A 17,945-nucleotide genomic window follows, 5' to 3' on the forward strand; every position below is an offset into this window, starting at 1 on the left:
CGGCCATCCGCCGCTGCCGTGTTAGGTTTATTGAAATGGTGTCAAGCCATCGGTGCGTCTGTTGATTTATAACAGTGTAATATTTTATTTACGGCAGAGGATTTGTGCTTGAAGTGGCTGACGTTTTTTTTTTATTTTCTTTTGTGAATCACTTTGTGACATTCTGCTCTTGAAAGGTGCTATATAAATAAAGTTACTTACTTACTTACGTGTAGTTTTAATTCAAAGGACCTCCACATCAGCTACAGCAGGACCCTCTACGTAGTTCTGGAGATTTGGCATGTAGCCTGCAACACTTAACATAAATCCACAGAGACAAACAATACCTCCTCCTCATGTGGTGGCTGGAAATAATTACAGAGACATAACAGTATCCTGCCAGTACCTTAGCTTCTTTTCTTAAGCAGTCCTGCCATCTGCAGACCCCTCAACACCAGCCTTGCCACACACAGAAGATAAAGTACTATGCTTGGGCTTTTAACATAATGGGAAAAATATTATCATTAATATAACTATTCTTTAGTAGCAGCTCTCCTATTTCATCACCAGATTTGGGCAGGAGACTGTGTAACTGTGCATGTGTAGATCTTATTAAAATGTTCATTATGGAGTGTTTGGAGAGCAAACACGTGGGCAGACAAATGGAGGGCACATGTAAGATCATACCATCTTTCTCTCTCTCTGTCTCAGCCCAAATAAACAACAGGCCTCCATGTGAATTAGAATCTAATAAATGAAACCAAAAAGTGAGAAAATAAACTTTAAAAACAATAAAATGTTGGAAAACCGGCCTTAAAATATGACCGTGGGGAGTGCTGGAGAGGCTGTCCTGGTGATTGGGTTACTGTGGACTCATTTCACTGTGTGACTTTTAGGTTTTTCATAAATGCTTTGGAAGCAGATTAATGACAGGGCTTTAGTTAATGATGCTGGCCCTGCTCTTGGTGTTTGAAGCATTTTGTCTGAGTGTATCCAACCCGTAATCTCCATCCATTCAGCATCCAGAAAACCCTGCCCCATGCTTTAGGACGTTGTTATGTGACATTTTGTTGGCTGCTATTTTTGGGATCTAATACACAAACACACATTAATTCACATTCAAACAAGGCGGCCAAGAAGAGACAGAAGATTAGCTTTTAATTTTGCAAACACTTCACAGGGCTGATAATGGGGAGCCTGTTCCAATGACACATTTAGACGACGACCCCCCAAAAAAAAAAAAAAAAAGCTATGCAGCTGCTCTTCAGGTATTTTTTCTCCTCCAGATAGCTGCTCTTTAGTCATTTCTCCTCCTGTTCAGCCATGATAGAGTTTTGTTGTGGACTCAGTCGGGGACCGATAACTGTTCCGCCTCCGCTCAGTTTGGCTCATCTCAGTTGATTTCAGCTCCCACTCAGGAATCTTCAGACAGACAAACCCAGCCCACTCCTCTGTCTGCTACACACCACCATTTATCTCCCTGCTGAACTCCATTAGCTGCAAGGTCAAGTTTCGAGAAATTTAGATTTTTTTTGTACACTCTGTGGCTGTATGTGTTTTGCTGCATTTATATTGTGGCCTATCACAAATCTCTACTTAGCCCTATAGCATCAATAGGATGTCTAAAAAACCTCAGTGACAAACTGCCACCTCCATGCTAAAGAGACTCATAAACATGTACAGAGACACAATAACACTGATCTAGAAAATAGGAATGAATGTTGAATTTCAATTAATTTCCAAATGAAAATGTAGAATAGGATAGGACAACACTGGCAATGTTTATCAATTGCTGACCTATTGAAAATAATGAAATTTAAATACCTTTACATACAGTACCACATATGTGTCTAAACATTTCTCTGTATGCAGTGATGTGTGGTAATGTGGTACTTGTAGTCAGTTCCGTAGTTCCCCATCACTTGATGAGGGTTGTACAGTTATGGCAGCTTGATGTCTGCAGATGAGGAGCTTTCTCAGTCGCTCCTAACATCTCTGCTCTCCCATTAGAAACCTTCAGACATACAACATCTGGTTTATGCCATTCAGAGGTCAGTGAGCCTCCTGGAGTGAGAGTGGGTGTTTGCTCCTTGTAGCCCCATTTCCTCCCTGCTTCTGCAGTTATGTGATTGCAGTTTAGTGGTAGAATGGTTCATTTGTAGGGGAGAGGTAGAATGGGGTGATATTGGCAATTTAGAGCTGGAGACATCAAAACAAACAGCTAGACTTAAATCTCTCTTGGATAGTAGTGGCTGATAAATTGCTAATGCAAATGTTTCAGATGAGTCAAATGCAAAAAGATTTGCTTACATTACTCCGGTCTGCATTAGGTGTACTTTTTCAAAAAGTCAAATTCGAATGAATTCAAACTACCACGTCATTCGTTTGAATTAGAATGCTACCCATATAGTGTAATACACCACCCACCTAGCTTACTAGCTTCTAGCATGGCTCCTGAGGATGAGTGTGGCGAAAAGTAGTCAGTCAGACGAGGTTGTACAGTTGTTCCACTTGTTTCTGGTGCCTCTGCTGCCTGGCGAGCTAGCAGGTGAGTTCTCAGATTTGTCGTTGTAGTAGAGTAAGGGAGCTGCTTTTCACAAAGTCGGGAAACAGCCTTATCTTTGTTGTATGAGCAAGCCTCCTTGCATGTTCATTTATTAGCTTAGTTTACTGATAGGTCAATAGGGCATGCAATAGGTCAAGCTGATAGTGAATGTTATGAGCGCCTTCTACTAGATCACAAGGCAAACTACTTCAAATGGTCTACTGCGCTTAGACTGTACATTTTTAATTCAAAAAGTCAAAGTAAATCATTACAGTTTGAATATTTAATTTTTTCTCAGGGTTCGAACAAAAGTCAGACTTTCGAATAAAAAGTGACACTTCTAGTCTGCATACCAACATAATGGTATTTCCAGTAGAGCATGACTGACAAATCAGCCGTGCAGATATATTGGCCGATGTTAGCTTATTGCAGATTTATCGCTGATAACAAGAATTTGCAGTATAGAAATGCGATATGTTTGAGGTAATTTACAAACAGTGATGCCATGCATAGTTTGTCCCTCAGAGAGCACTTACAAGTTAATTTTCCAACTGTAAAATGTCTTTCTCAGTGCATATTTTGGTCACAGTTAATTGAAAAACAAGTTTAACAGATCCTTATCAACAATGTTTGTTTATGTTGTGTTTATGTAAAAAAAATTAAATCCAATAAATAAATGATAATAATAATAATAATAATAATAATAATACAGTTATTCGAAGTTATTCGATTTTTTTTTTAAATTCTCAAATATCTATATTTGTGCCAGCCTCAAAATTACAGACTGTCAGACTGTAACTTCTAGTCATAACTGGCTTTTTTTCTAAGAAAGCCTACATTAATTTTAATGAACTAAACTCTCAAGAGATCCTCAGCTGTCAGTCATGACATGAAACCCCCTTTTTATAGCATCAAATAACTAATTAGAACCATACTTATCAGAAAAATGGAAAAATAAAAACGTGATAACTACCTAAAGTGACATAAACCATCTTTGGGAAAAATTTATTTGACGTGTACTTTGATTTTTTGTTTGGCTTATGTCCCATCCGCTAACATGGAGGGGGCGAGGTTTATGACCGATACTGCAGCCAGCCACAAGGGGGCGATCGAGATGTTTTGGCTTCACTTTTGGGGAGCTGTCATGTCGTCCATCTTTATATACAGTCTATGGCTTTAACTGCTTGATACTGCTGCTGAGTCAACTGCTTGCTGACAAGCCCCCCATGTGCCATTACCGTCACTGCATGGTGCCCCTTAAACCATACACCCGAGACCAGCCCAAATCCTTGCTCACACACTCTTGAACAGGCACTTCTAAAGACCCCGATGCCCTTTTATTAACCTTATTAAAGTTAACTGTGTTATTCCAAGCCATACCTGCGTGTTCTATCAAGGTTTACGGCCCCCGCACAGCATTTAAAGATAAGGGTGGTTCAGCCATGCACAGCTGCAGAGAAGGTGGGCGACACTCGCATGAAAGACTACACATGGAAATCTTTCGATGGGAGAACGCTTTTACCAGATACGCTAATAACTTACTGGCTGCATGTATGCATGTTTGTGCGGGAGCGATAGATGAGCGATTCCAGCCAACATATTCTCTCCAATCTTGAACACCCCCTTTTGGAGAAGGTGATGGCTCTATAATGATACACAGTAATTACACGCAGATAACCCTATGTTGAAGCACTTTGTGACTTCACTGCATTATTGCTTCCACATACATATACTCCTGTATAGGACAAATGTATACATACAAATGCAAATCTCTGAATAATATGAGCGATATGATAAGAATATGGCTGTATTGTTTTTTTTCTCTGTCAAGGTTAACAGTAAATGTTTCCATTCTGATGTCAAGAATCCAGAGCATCTGGCCTTGGCCGGCTTCAACTCGTGGGAGACATTGGGGAGGGCTTATGTCGGGGTGGGGGTGGGGGTGGGGGGGTGGTGTTCCTCTGGGAGCTTCCAGCCATTTGTCGTGGTCCCTGGCCAGTAGCCAGCTCTGTGCCGCAGTAATACAGTACCGAAACACAAGGATTTGTTGCCACTGGAAGAGCTCCCTGTTTCCAGTTACATCAGAAGTAGAATTTCCACATCATTTTAGCAAAAAAATAAAAAGTCAAAAGAAGCAGATGTAAAAGAAAGAAATCAAGTGAGTGCAACTGAGAGTGAGGAATGATGACTTTTATTTGTTTGAATACGAAGAATTCTTTTGCTTTTTGTTGAGGTAGGATGACATCCTCCACTGTTTCCTTCCAAAGCACACAGGGTACTTAATCGGTCATTGGCGGGCAGGGCATGCTCACTTGCTTTAGAAAGAACCTGAAAACAGCTTTACAGACCATGTGCTGTGTTTGACAACCAGGCAATGGGATGTTGAGTAATAGCCTGCAACTTTGAGACTGAGACAGCGGAGGATTTAGAGTGTAAATTTAAAGCACAAATTTTCATAAGTGCTGCTATTAATGTATGATCAAAATGAGGCTTTTCAGGTGGTATTGGCTTGTCTGCCTCTGATATCCCTCGACAACTTGCTAGAAATAAGTAGCTGGCCACAGCTTTGGACAGAACATGCAGGCCTGTGCCAGAAAGTCGGCTGCTGTTCTATTGCCACAATAAGCAGAGGTGGCAGGTCATTTGGATCTGGCCGGCTTGTTGTGGCTTCTGTCTACCATGTTAGAGTGAATCTAAGCTAGCCGGCTTGGACTGGGCCAAACAGCGGCCTTTCATCTCCATCTGCGGAAAGAGATGTCCTGGATGGCTACTGCCAAACACTGCCTTTCCACAGACTTCAGGACCTTCCATCCCAACACTAGACTGGCACTCCGCTATACTCTCAATCCTCCAAATCTCATATATCTGTCTTTATCCATAATACTGTCTCTGTCATCATCTTTTTGTCTGCCCAGATATTCCTAACCTTTTGTCTTTTCTCCATGTTGAATTTCTCTCCCTCTCTATCTTTCCTTACATTATATATCATTTGTAAGTTTTCAGAAAGTAAGGTTGGAGGGAAGTTTAACTACTCAGACCTGGACAAGATACCAAGTTCCCTATAAGTTACTTCACTCTGGCCCTGTTGCAGGTGCTTCCACTCAAGCCTCCCTTGTCTGCAGTGTGATTGTTAAAGCTGTTGTAGCTGAAAACACTACTGGCTCTTCAGGTTGCTGACAGATCCTGCACACTATATGCATTCAATTATGTTGATTAGACTTGTACTTTTGTCCTGAGCTCTGTTTTCAATGTGCTGACAGCCCTTTGAAGTGTAAAGGTGTGACGAAGCATGGAGCAGAGGACAGATGAAGTACTTACTACGTGATATTGGGTGGCATGTTGAAAATAAGATGAAATAAAGTAAATCCCTTTTGAAAAGCTTGGCCTATCCTGGCTCTGAAATGCAACTTTGATAAGGTCCTGCACCCTGGATTCTTTTTGCTCTCCCTGAATGAGGCATGATCTCAGCAAGGGCCATGGATTCTTTGTAGGCCTTGAAATGACATACATCCAGAGTTCAGCCTGCGGTAGTGAAACAGTCGATATATGATCAGAGTGACGGTTGATTGCACCTGGACCGGCCCACTGTACTTGCTGAAGTCATTTTTCCATGCCGTGGAGCCCTAACTAACATCTTGCAAAAGCCGCTCTCTCTTTTTTTTTCTCCCAAACGATGGAGTTATTCAGAGACCGTGATACTGAAATATCTTTGAAGATGATATTGGAGGGCTCAGTCCCCTGACCTTTTTTAATGTGGAGAAGTGGTTTGGTCTTTGGAACTGGTAATGGGAGGCTTGTGGGCTTGAATGGAGCACGGACTCCTGCTGTTACGTTCATGGGCCAGCCTCATATATTACCTCTCTCCACGCTCTTCCACGGTCTACCACTGTTATATCCCAAGTAGAACGCTGCTGGACTCATTGTAAGTTATGTTTAAAGATCCCAGCGTCTGCTCAGCTAATACATCTTGTAATACTATATAATTTTATGTCTGGTAGGTGATGCCACACCAGTCAGATGGGCACTTAATCCAGACAACCAATGCTCCCTCTGCTCTTCCATACTCCTGCATGCTAGTAGAAAGAAAGTCTTAAAAGAGGTCAGGCGCTGGTAGTCTTTAGGGCAGAGCAGAAGCTGCATGGAGGCGATGGGCTGATGACATATTCTGTACTGTCCTGTGTTGGCTGTGAACAAGTGGCCCTAAACACTTCTCCTTTTGTTTGGCACCTGACTCAGGTCAAATCCGTCTTCCCACCCACTGTCTGTCTAGAGTTTCTCCCTTCAGATGAAAACGTGTTTACATTAGTGCAGGAATCATCACTGCTGCAATTGTTATTTCTTGCTGTTGCGGAAAGCCACCACGCCCCGGTCTTTTCATGGCCTTTCCTTCTCATCTTTGTCTTTAGTGTCATCATTCTTCTTGTGTCTGCACACATCCTTTAATCAGATGTTATTTATGTCACTGTGTATCTCAAATGTTGTTTCTTCACTAATTCCTGCTTCACTTAATTTCCCTCTTTGCTTCTTCCTTTGCTATGCTTGAGGCAGACTTTCCTCCTCTCTCAGATGGAGAATAAAGAGGTAAATCGAGACCTGAGGTGATTTTTCTATACAGATGGCCCTCTAGCGTGTTCACAAGGCAGAGTTTGAAATACTTACCTGCTAAGAAAGCTCCCACGTGTTGTCACAATTCTCTTCCCCCAGCAGTCTGGTGAGCCTCATGAACATTGTGCTCTCTATATGTTCCTGAAAGATATATGAGGGAGGTCAATAATTCATTCAGCACCTGGCACAAAGTTCAGGGGGGAGGAAATTAAGTCGAAACCCAGCATTTATTTCCTGTATTCGAACAAGTTCATTTTCACCAGACAGACAGACAGTTTGTCTTTCTGTAAGTAGCCTAGTTCAGTTACAAGATGGAAATGGGGTCCCTCGGCATCCGTGCTGTGTAGTCCAACACGTAAAGAGTTGGACTGATAGATTTGTCTCCCAGCAGCCCATGTGGCCTAGTGTGGGGTGTAAGTAAACAGTGCCGAAGTTACAATGTCATGGCGGGGGTCATATTTTACAACCATGCAAACTCTGTTGTTAGATTAGCCCCTGTAATTTCCTTGTCTCGCTCTAGAAAAACCCCTAAGGTCGTTGATCTATGTGACTAGCAATTTGATGCGTATCATGTTTAATGTATTTCATTATCTGGGATTTTTTGTGTGTTTTACATGAAAGGGATCTGTGAAAAACACTGTTATTTTCTTTAACCACTGTGGAGGTGTGGGCGTGAGAGGGGAAGTGCTGTTTGGCAGTTAAAGTGGTCACTTCCTCTGTACGGGAAGCTTCGGAGGCCCTGGCCTCTCCGATTTCTCTGAAGACTGATTCGGCCATCCTGCGTAACATCATGTTGGTCTTCGGGACCTCTGGGCTGGCCCAGCACTAGCCACAACAGAACCTAGTGGTCTACTACAAGACACTGCCAGGTCCACTACACACAGCTGCCGCACGAGAGGGTCCAGAATAGTCTGGCCAAAACAAATCAAATGAAGCCAGACCAGCCCTGCAAGAAACAAGTCAGTCCACCCTTTAGTGGTGAAGGTTTGGCCCAATCTTGTTTCCTTTCTTCTTCTTCTTTCCCCCTCTCACATTTTGTCTCTCACTGTCTGTGCTGGACACGGTTTCTGATGTTACAGATCTATACATGTGTCTATGTATCTGGCCCTGGATTTATTTCTCCCTCCACTTTTTATAGCGTCCACACACAGTGATTTTACCACCACTGTGGTTGTTTTTTGGCTCATTTCTGCCTCCATTTCTCCTATGCGCTTGTCCACCCATACATTCTTATATTTAATTTCAGCTTTGCAGAGTCCTTGTTTAGCTCTTGGCTCATCCACAGCTCTTTCTGTTGTTGTCTGAAACTGGGTTGTCTCTGGTTCACGGGGTTCAGCCTGACATAGTGACCCCAGAAGGCGAGCACAGTGACAGCTTGTCTTTTATCTTTTTCCCCCGTTATGTTATTATTTCTGATCAGCTAATGGAGTTGATGTGTTTCCCATAATGTGCCATTGGCACTCATCACACAGCCTGTTTAGGTTTTCCCAGCATGGATAGGGAGAAATTTTTGTCAGAAGGAATAAAGAATTGAATCACTGAGTGTAGATAGGAGGGAGACTTTGCACCTGGGGAGAATAATGCTTTGGGACACTGACTCTCTGCTTCCCTCCCTTGTTCCCTTCATCCCCTCCTACCAGTATCTCAGCACTGCCAATAGTAATGACATTACCATATCTCTTCCCCCCACTCTCACCGCCCTTCCAACACCCCTCACCTCATCCCCATGTCTCTTTAAATCTTTTTTTTAATATATTATGTGAGATGTTCTGTTGGGAGTTCCAAGTTGTAAATGATTGAGTGAGCCAGCTGCCCTCAGGCAGGATTGTGTTAGCTAAAAAGCTAGAAAGTTTCTGATGATGAGGACCACAGAACCAGGCATTGGATGATCACATACCAAGGACAATATCACACACCAAGCTTGAGTGAAACCACGGGGGTCGCTGTAATGACTGGTGCACATGTGTTGTGTGCAGAACCTCTCTCTTGTTCAGTGGCTTTTTCTCTCCTTTGTTATACTTCTTTCTTTACCACAGCACTTTTGTAGCAGTGAGGTATGAGGCGCTAACACTACACAGAATTTGTGTTGTGAGCTGAAAAACAGGGCAGGACATCATCTTGATATTTCCTGAGCGTCTGCTCAAAGATCTGAGAGACTCAAACCCCAAATCGCCTCCAAATGGAAAGCAGAGGGTTGAGAGTGGCAGAAGACACTCCATCTATCTGATTGCCCAGCAGCAGCAGCAGCGCATGACATGAGCTAAGTTAGTCAGCCATGGCTCTCTCGCCGAATGGTCTTAGCTGCCAGCACACACTTGCTCTAACCCAGTCAGAGAGCCCGCCAGTTCAGTCAGTCAGTCATTTATCCAGCCAACGACGTCAACCATTGTTTTCAATCAATCATTTTCAGCTACGAATTACTCCAGTTGTGTCGGTGGTGCATTTTTCCCTCTCTCCTTCCTCTCTTTCGCTCTGTCCTCTGATGAAAGACACTCAGAGAGGTAGCCAAGCCACTCAACTTTGTTTTGACGTTTCGATGGCTCTGCCATGAATGTGTTTCTTCACATGATCACTGTTAATTCAAATGGTTTCAAACACAGTGTGGTTGTATTTGAGGAGTCTGAATCTAGGGGACCTTTTCTGGTGCATTTTTTAAAGGGGTCTTTGACGCATATATAACCCGGCTTGACTGCACTCTGTATGGGCCTGACCTTTAATGTATCCCCTGATTTAGGGGATCATGGCCACGCTGAAGACCAGAACAGAACAACAAACAAGTATCTGTAACTACTCCATCAGTTGTGCTCCAGGACTCTGTTGTGTTTGGAAGGAACCCCGCTCACTTTCTGGTTTTGTGCTCTCTCCCTCTGAGTGCTTCACCTCCCCTCTGCTTAAGCTTGAAACCATCAGATCCCCTGTCGGACTCCCTGTAAATTGAATTTGAAATATTCATTCCTTTTATAAACCGGGTTATTTACCCCCCGAAAGGCTTTACAGATTTCGGCATGTGTTGTTCTGAAGGGATTCAGATTCAGTTATGGGACTGCTGATCCATACACCTTGTTTCTGTCACTGTCTCCAACAAAGTTTGCTGGACCACATAGACCTGGATAAATGCAAAAGTCCACTGTCCTTGTGAGCTCATGACATCAGTTGGTATACAGCCAAGTTTGTTCACTTCACTTTGCTCAAATCCAGTTCTCTTAAGTGCAAAAGGTTATTTAAGAACAGTTCGATTCCATTTTAGCCTTTCAATATAAAAAAGTATTGACATAACCAGCACAACAGCCACATATAATTTACCCTGACTACTTCTTCCAAAACTTCTGTCTAGCAAACAGACATGCACTTTACTCCAGAAATTGATTATTTGCAGGCAAGAAAGATGTGTGGATGGAAAGCCTCAAAAAGTGAAATTTCTAGTTGCCTGACATGGAGGTTTTGGAGTTGTTTCTGATTGGGTACAGCAGTGTTCCTCAAACAACAGGAAAGACTGGGACAATAGAGGCAATAAAGCATTTCCCCCTGAGCTTCTACTTCCCGCTATGTTTCCTTTTTCTTCCAGTGACAAGCAGAATAGAGGCGTTGTTTCTTCTGTAGCTTGTACCACTTTCAGGAGCGTGTTTATTTGCATCTCAGGAAGAGACAAAGAAACAGAGAGAGCATCCATAGATGAAAATGATGAGCTTATAAAATCCCTAGTATAATCATTTATGTGTATGTTTACAAATGCATGTGTTGTCTTGTCTGTCTCTTGACTGTGTGTGTGTTTGGGTATACTGTATATGTATTCCTGCACACGTACAGCTCTTCTGTTCTTTTATGTATTATTAAACTACAGATAAATAAAGATAATTAAACTGCACATCTGTTTCCATGTCTTTTTGTATTTGACTGTGCATGCATGCACTAATACCTCCCTCTGCCATGCCGACCCTCTGTTTCCTCTTCCCCGTCTGCAGGTCTGTATGAGCTGCTGGCGGCTCTGCCCTCCCAGCTGCAGCCCCATGTCAGCTGCCCTGAGGACAACACCTTCCTCCAGGACATGTTTGGGGAGAGAAGCCTCCACTCGCTAGTCAAGGTATTTACAGAAAAAGCACCTCTTTATGTGTTCAAGTTTTGCTTAGTAGTTAAGATATTTTTCAGATTTGAATACCCATGTTGCTATTGCCCGGACACTGCAGTTTTCAAAGAGCAAATTCATATCCATCACGGTTGAGACACTTTTTTATAGATGCATACATATCAAACTAGCAATTTTAATTTCCAGCACTATAGAAAATCATGTTCTTGCAAATCATGTGTTCTTTAACCAGCATGTAGTTATACTCACGTTATGTAATTTAAGGAGTGACAGTTCTATAATCATGAATAATTAAATGTAGCTAGCAATCCCACCACAATATCTGCTTATTTTTACACAACTGAAAAAAGTCCCCTTCATATATTCAGAGATGACGTTCCAACCTGGAAGCAAAGAAAAGGAAAATTTAGGTGGCTTCAGATAAGTGGATATCATTCGTAATTCTCAATAATAAATCTTAAAAATGTGAAATAGTAGGTAGAGTTATCACAGCCTCAGTCCAGACAGACAATATATATTTTAACATTAGATTTGGAATATCCCTAAAATCTACATCTAAGTCTATGTTACCCACCTTTACAGTCACATCTTTCCTCTCATGGGACAGGGCAGAATCTGAAACTCTCTTGCGACCCCAACCCCTGAGCCGACCTCTCCACTTCACATAAAAACACACATTTGTACCTCAACACTGCTTTATTAAACCTTCCTTGCAGTCTCATTCATACATTACTAACAGGGCTCCAGACTAACTTTTTACATTGGTGGCACTGGTGCGCCTAACTTTTTCATTTAGGTTCACCAGCACGTAATTTAGGTGCACCCAATAATACATTTTAAGCGTTACCTTTTTTTGGGGGGGATAATATATATAGGCTAATATTTGAAAGAATACATCAATACATTACCCTATTTCTATTGAGTTATTTCTTATTTCACCATTTTAATTCTACTCAATTCTCTACCTCATTTTAGTGTTTACCTCACAAACTACTTTAATCTGCTCACCTTGCTTTTCCCTTCAGTTCTCTTTTGATTTTCTCTACACACGCACACACCCACACCTCTGGTCTCCTGCACATACACCGGAAACGATCTAAACCATCATGGTACCGAATGACATTGGCACCAACAGATGCACTTACAAGCTTTATCAAAACAACGGCATAAGTAGGCCTACATTAAACAGGAGACTTTCTCTCTGTGTTTCTCTGCAGAGCATGTGCAATTGTCAGTAGACCGCATGGGAGGGGAGGTAGAAAGCGGGGAGATTGTCCATTCTCGATCGTGGATGCCGTCGTTTTTTTAATTTTTTATCAGACCTGCTAAATTTCAGGCGCACTAGTGCGACCAATTAAAATCTTTATTCGCACTTGACAGATTTTTGGTCGCATGTTGCCGACTGGAGCCCTGACTAAGTTTATTGTCATTCCATCAGTCAACCCACCCAGATCTTCTAACTCCCCCTCTGCCAGCATGAATGGGTCTGTGGTCCGGTTACTGCCTGTTAAACTAGATAGCTGCAGAGTTGTGGGAGAAGATGAGCACACTTGATACCTTTATACGCTAGCAGACAGACAGAGGTAATGAATGTAACACATTCTGTCTGTCTGCCCTAACCTCATCTTCACTTGGGATTCTCTGCAATCTCCTTCTTCATCTCCTGCTATTGGAAAGGGAATTGGAGGGTATTTGTCACATGGGGTTTTTGTATTATAAATCAGCTTGTTTGTCAGTCACTATTCAACCAGTAAATAGCTGTAAGAACTTCTTCAGCTCTTTCTCTAGTTCACTGATGTAGTTGAGAATGCTTTATTAGTCAGTTTACAAAAAAAAGTCCTAATTGTTAGAGCTACATGACTGTATCCTTTGTATATGGTCTCCATTTTGAAAGAATGTCCAACACTGTTTTCATGTGCTGGCATGATATATTTCCCCCATTTGGTGGTCTCTCTCTCTCTCCAGCCAGAATCATTATGTCACAGAGACGACTGAGAGAGAAAAATCGACATAATTTTCATCCCCTCCCTTTAAAGAAATCTTTTCTGTGTAAGCATGTTTGTTCAGGATCTAAGGTTGTAACGCGCCAATGTGAGCCTGTTAAAGTGCCTGAATTATGGCATACCTCAGATGCTGAAGTAAAACCCTGATGTCGGGACTTGAGGAAACCAGAAGGGTTTCATTTGATGCCTGGATTGTTATGGATGGCCAAAGAATAAGGCATCTTGAACATGGATAATGATGGGCAGGTTCAGGCTCTCATTCTCGCTGGCCCCAAAGAAAACACTGCATAGTGTGGGGCAGAGAGAATGATGCTAATGAAGGTGGCATTATGTTTCTTTGATATTTAGCCAGGCATAAGGGTGGAGCTCCCAGAATTCACATAGCCCTCTAACCACCCCTGATTATACCTAGCTAAACTTTCAAGAGGTAGTGTTAGTGCTGTTCAGACAAACTTGCCATGTCCTCACAAGCTCTTTACCTGGAGTGCAGAAAGCTGTGCACCATTTACTAAAGGAATTTGTCCTTAAATTGTCAACAAAGTAGATAATTTTCATCTGCAATGTTCTCCATCACTGCCATCCAATACCCCAGTAATTATGATGTAACAGAGAATCTGAATGGAAGATAGTCTGTCATACAAAAAATGAGTGTTTTTTGGGAATCTTCATTGTGCAAACAATTATCATAAAAAGATATATTGAGGAACGGTTATGGTAAGATGGACCACAAGATCAACAAAAGGATCAGTGCATCTACATCGGCAGAAACAGGCACTGTACTGGACTGTTGTGGTGAAGATGGAGCATGATGGGGAAGCTCTCGATTTACCAATCAATGTTTGAGCTTTGTGTAGTGACCGAAAGAATTTGATGTGGATACAAGCAACCATAATTAGTTTTCTTTGCATGGTGTTTTTGGGCTCACCTTTAGGGATAAAGTGATAAGCTGGAACTGAGAGCCAGTTGAGGTTGTTCAGGCATCTTAATTGGATGCCTCCCTGTAGAAGTATTCAAAGAACGTCGATCTGGGAGGAGACCCCAGGCCAGACCCAGAATGCGAGGGATTAGATATCCCATCTGACCTAGGATCGCCTTGGAATCCCCCAGATGGAGCTGTAGAAATTAACTACGTAAAAGGGAGTGTCTGGGTTACTTTGCATAGCCTCCTAACCAGATAAGTGACGATTGATGGATGGATTATAGCTGGAAAATAGCAGAGAGATCTTGGAGGCAGTTTCCCCTTTCTCCATCCTCTTTTTTTTGTTGTTGTGTAAACTGCTTACAAGGGAAATCTCAACAAACTGAGCTTGGTGAAAAGATGACATGTCAGATGTGTCTGTGTTTATATGTGAAAGAAGGTTTGAATGGTAAAATCAGCTCCCTAATTGCCATTACGAAATTGAAATACCACTTCATGAACCACGTTCATGTGCCAGCAAGATAGTGAGTGGCTCTCACTTTGGGGCCCATGTCAGTGCAATTCAGTAAGTATCAGTTAAGGTCTAAGCTCATGTGACCCAATTCACTATTGCTACTGTAGCAGAATACACCCAATACAATATAGTTATGTCTTGCCACCGCAGCCACGAAATGATCAGATACGTCAGTGTAACATCAAAGAACCAGATTATTTCTTCACCAAAAAGAGCGTGTTCTACCTATTTTCTTATTCCTTTTTATTCAGTGGAGAGAAACTGAGCTGCTTTTAGCGTCTCTTATCGTTAACATGGAGGCATAAGTGGAAACTGCCCCGCTCCAGACAAGCACAACTATGTGTTTCCACTGATTTCTACTTGGTACTGAGACGTGAGCCAGCCTGTCAGCTAGTGAGCCAAATGGACAGACAGGCAGACTTTGAAACACACAGAAGTACAGAACAACCATCTCGCCTTACAGCAGAGACCAGCACTCAGACGCAACATTCAGGTGAACATGGCTAACGTCAGTGGCACACCATTAATAAAATCTTAATTGTCCCCTTCCTCTAAAGCCCCACCACCAAATCTCAACAGATTCCACCTTTTATTCCACAAGGCTGTGAAGCGGATACTTTGGGAATGGCTAAACAGCAGAGAGAAAACACACACATCATGTTAATCTGACAGACTCGGCAACCCAGTTCACTCATATGGAAATGCTCAAACCTCACCTGAGAAATTATGGAGCATCAGTTACTGGTCAGTCTGTCTAGAAGGAGAGAGAAGGACCAGAGGAAGAGGTGTCAAAGATGGAAAGAGAGACAAGAAAGAAATAGAGAGAATTCAGACCTACACAAAGACTTAAACCAGACTTTCTGTCTCTCCTCACCTGCCCTCATCAGATGGTTGGGACAGCCTCTCACATCCCTCCTAATCCTGTTATGTCACAGAGATGAATATCTAATATTTTCTAATATCATCTTTCAGCAAAGACCGGGGCTTACAAGTTCACCTCATTTTGCAGACTTTTCATCGGTGCAGCATCAGAGCTGACATGAAATGTGAGCACTGGCATATATAGCTACCATAGCTAAAATGACGCAGACAGTTCCCCTCTTTTCAATTAAAGGGAGTTACTCAAGTGTGCTTTCTATAAATTTCACCACACACACTGTTTCACTGCCAAGTTCCAGCTCCACAAAAAGCCACAGGAAATATAATACAATATTCAATTTCCACCTGCCTCAGGTGGGGCTCTCCTTTAAGACCAAGTTTCTGTCAACAGGCCTTTAGCCAGGCCCCGAGATCCCTCATTTTGTGGTCAGTCAGTTTTCCCTTAAATTCTGATCCTGTTAGTTGCTAATAGGCTTGGCACTTGCATCGTTGTTACACAGCAATATTGATGTGGGCTTGCCAGTTTGTTCTTCAGTGCTACAGGCCTTTAATGACATGTAAAGGTGCTGCAGCTGACGCTTGTACCCAAGTGGAAAGTTTCAGCTATTTTTGACGAATGAGCTCATTTTCAGACAAACTGGACTTGAGTACCAGACTTGGTATCCTATGAATAACTGGATCGAGCTCTAGGTAGCCCTCCAAGTTTTATGACTCACCCCGTAATATCCATCAACTCTACTCCTTGACAGCATCCATAGACTTGCCCTTTGGGCACTTACTGTATCTTATCCTTTCCACACCTCAAAACATACCTTGCTCTCGGTCCCCATTACCAAGGAAGATCATGAAAAGGAAATTGTTCTAAAGCTCTCACCCTGCTGCAATAGCTCTCTGTGAGTCATTTAAGACTCACTCCCCCACACCCTGTACGCAGCAATAAAATCTGGCTAATCGTCTCTGGTTCAGGACTCAGCCTGTAAACCTATACCACCTCAGAGATCCACTCGTACTGTCTGTGGTCAGCACGTCCTGTGCACTGGTCGCCTCTGAGGTCTGTATTTATTATTTTGGGGGAACAGGAACCCTTGCGGGGAGTTAAGCATATACCTGCAGGCTGCTTTGGAGAAGGGTGCTTCCATCCTTAAAAAGAGATGACCTTCATATTCATCTAGCCTCCTGAGCAACTGAGTTTGTCAACTCAGTGTAGATTCTTGTAAACCTGTGGCTTTGGTATGGTAGTGATTGTAAATTAAGGAACTTTGTGCAGACTTTGGTTACAGTGATTCAACTTGCCATTTGTTGCTAGAAAATATTCTTTCTGACACAAGCCGGGTGGTTATTTACGGTTTGAAAACCTCACTTGAATCCAAAATAAATCCCCTTCCTTGCAATGTTATACTCTGCGCTTAGGCTACCTTCCAAATATTTTTATAGGAGTTTGATGGTCGACTACAGCATGAAGTTGAAAGATCATGCTCAATGTCCACAAACAAGCCCTCTGAATTGAGCCAGAAGATCTAGACGAATAGACGATGGATGAAGCCAAAGGCAAGGTTGTGATTGGGACAGGGCTAAGGAGGAGGGAAACTCCTAAGTACAGCAGACAGGCTGCAGTATGGCCTGTTACTGAATAACCTTAAAACTCATTGACTTGAACCATGTCTAGAGAACCGGGGGGACAGTGAAAACGAGGAGAAGCCTACAGGTCCACCAGTCCCAATTCTATCAGTCAAATGTCTGTATTGGTAATCAAGGAAAATCTCTGGAGTGATCCCACAACCATTATTCCAGGTCACTTTGGTTGACCCCGATTTTGTATTCCTTAGGAAAAAAACGGACTCAAAGTGAAACCAGAAGGTCTACACAATACGAAGCCAATCTTAATAGGACACGGAGCATAGGAGCAAATACACAAAATATGGAAAATGAGGTTCGTGGTGCCATATAATGTATTTATGGCTCCCTCATGGCCCGAGATCTGCCTGAAGACATCATAGGCTCACCTGGAGCTTTTAAAGATAGTCTTAACAAATGTATACATTGAATTGACTGCCTCAAAAGTCACTCAAATCAATCTGATTCAGTAAGTCGGTGCATTTGTCCTGGCTGTATGCCGTCAGTCATTCATAATACTGCTTCCTAACACAATAGCAGCTATACTTCACATGAATATATTGCTTGATTAACGTATGCCACTTCCCTTGGTTGTTTGCTGATGATGTTTTTGTACTGTACAAAGTTAGAGGTTGAAACACAAACAGAAAACTTGCTGTGTCTCAAGACGGTCGTCGTATGTACGCAAGTGTGTCTGTGTCCTGCATTGTCCTGGCTTCACAGAATACATGGTGTCTATGGAGGTGTGTCAGGGGCCTCTCTGCTGTTTTGCAGGAGCTCCAGGAGGAAATGTATCCCTTATC

At 42.4% G+C, this 17,945-nt stretch overlaps 1 protein-coding gene across 5 annotated transcripts in view; it reads left to right on the plus strand.

Annotated features, from left to right (window-relative positions):
• The window catches only part of mpp7a (MAGUK p55 scaffold protein 7a), a 151,008-nt gene that overhangs the window by 46,492 nt on the left and 86,571 nt on the right, over nucleotides 1-17,945 (plus strand). For all 5 annotated transcript variants that reach the window (XM_044175977.1, XM_044175979.1, XM_044175978.1 and 2 more), the window contains one exon: nucleotides 11,092-11,210. In XM_044175977.1, the coding sequence (XP_044031912.1) occupies nucleotides 11,092-11,210 (119 nt within the window). Of the gene's footprint in view, nucleotides 1-11,091; nucleotides 11,211-17,945 lie in introns of those variants that run through there.

This window comes from Siniperca chuatsi, linkage group LG19, assembly GCF_020085105.1.
Source record: "Siniperca chuatsi isolate FFG_IHB_CAS linkage group LG19, ASM2008510v1, whole genome shotgun sequence".
Lineage (NCBI taxonomy): Eukaryota > Metazoa > Chordata > Actinopteri > Centrarchiformes > Sinipercidae > Siniperca > Siniperca chuatsi.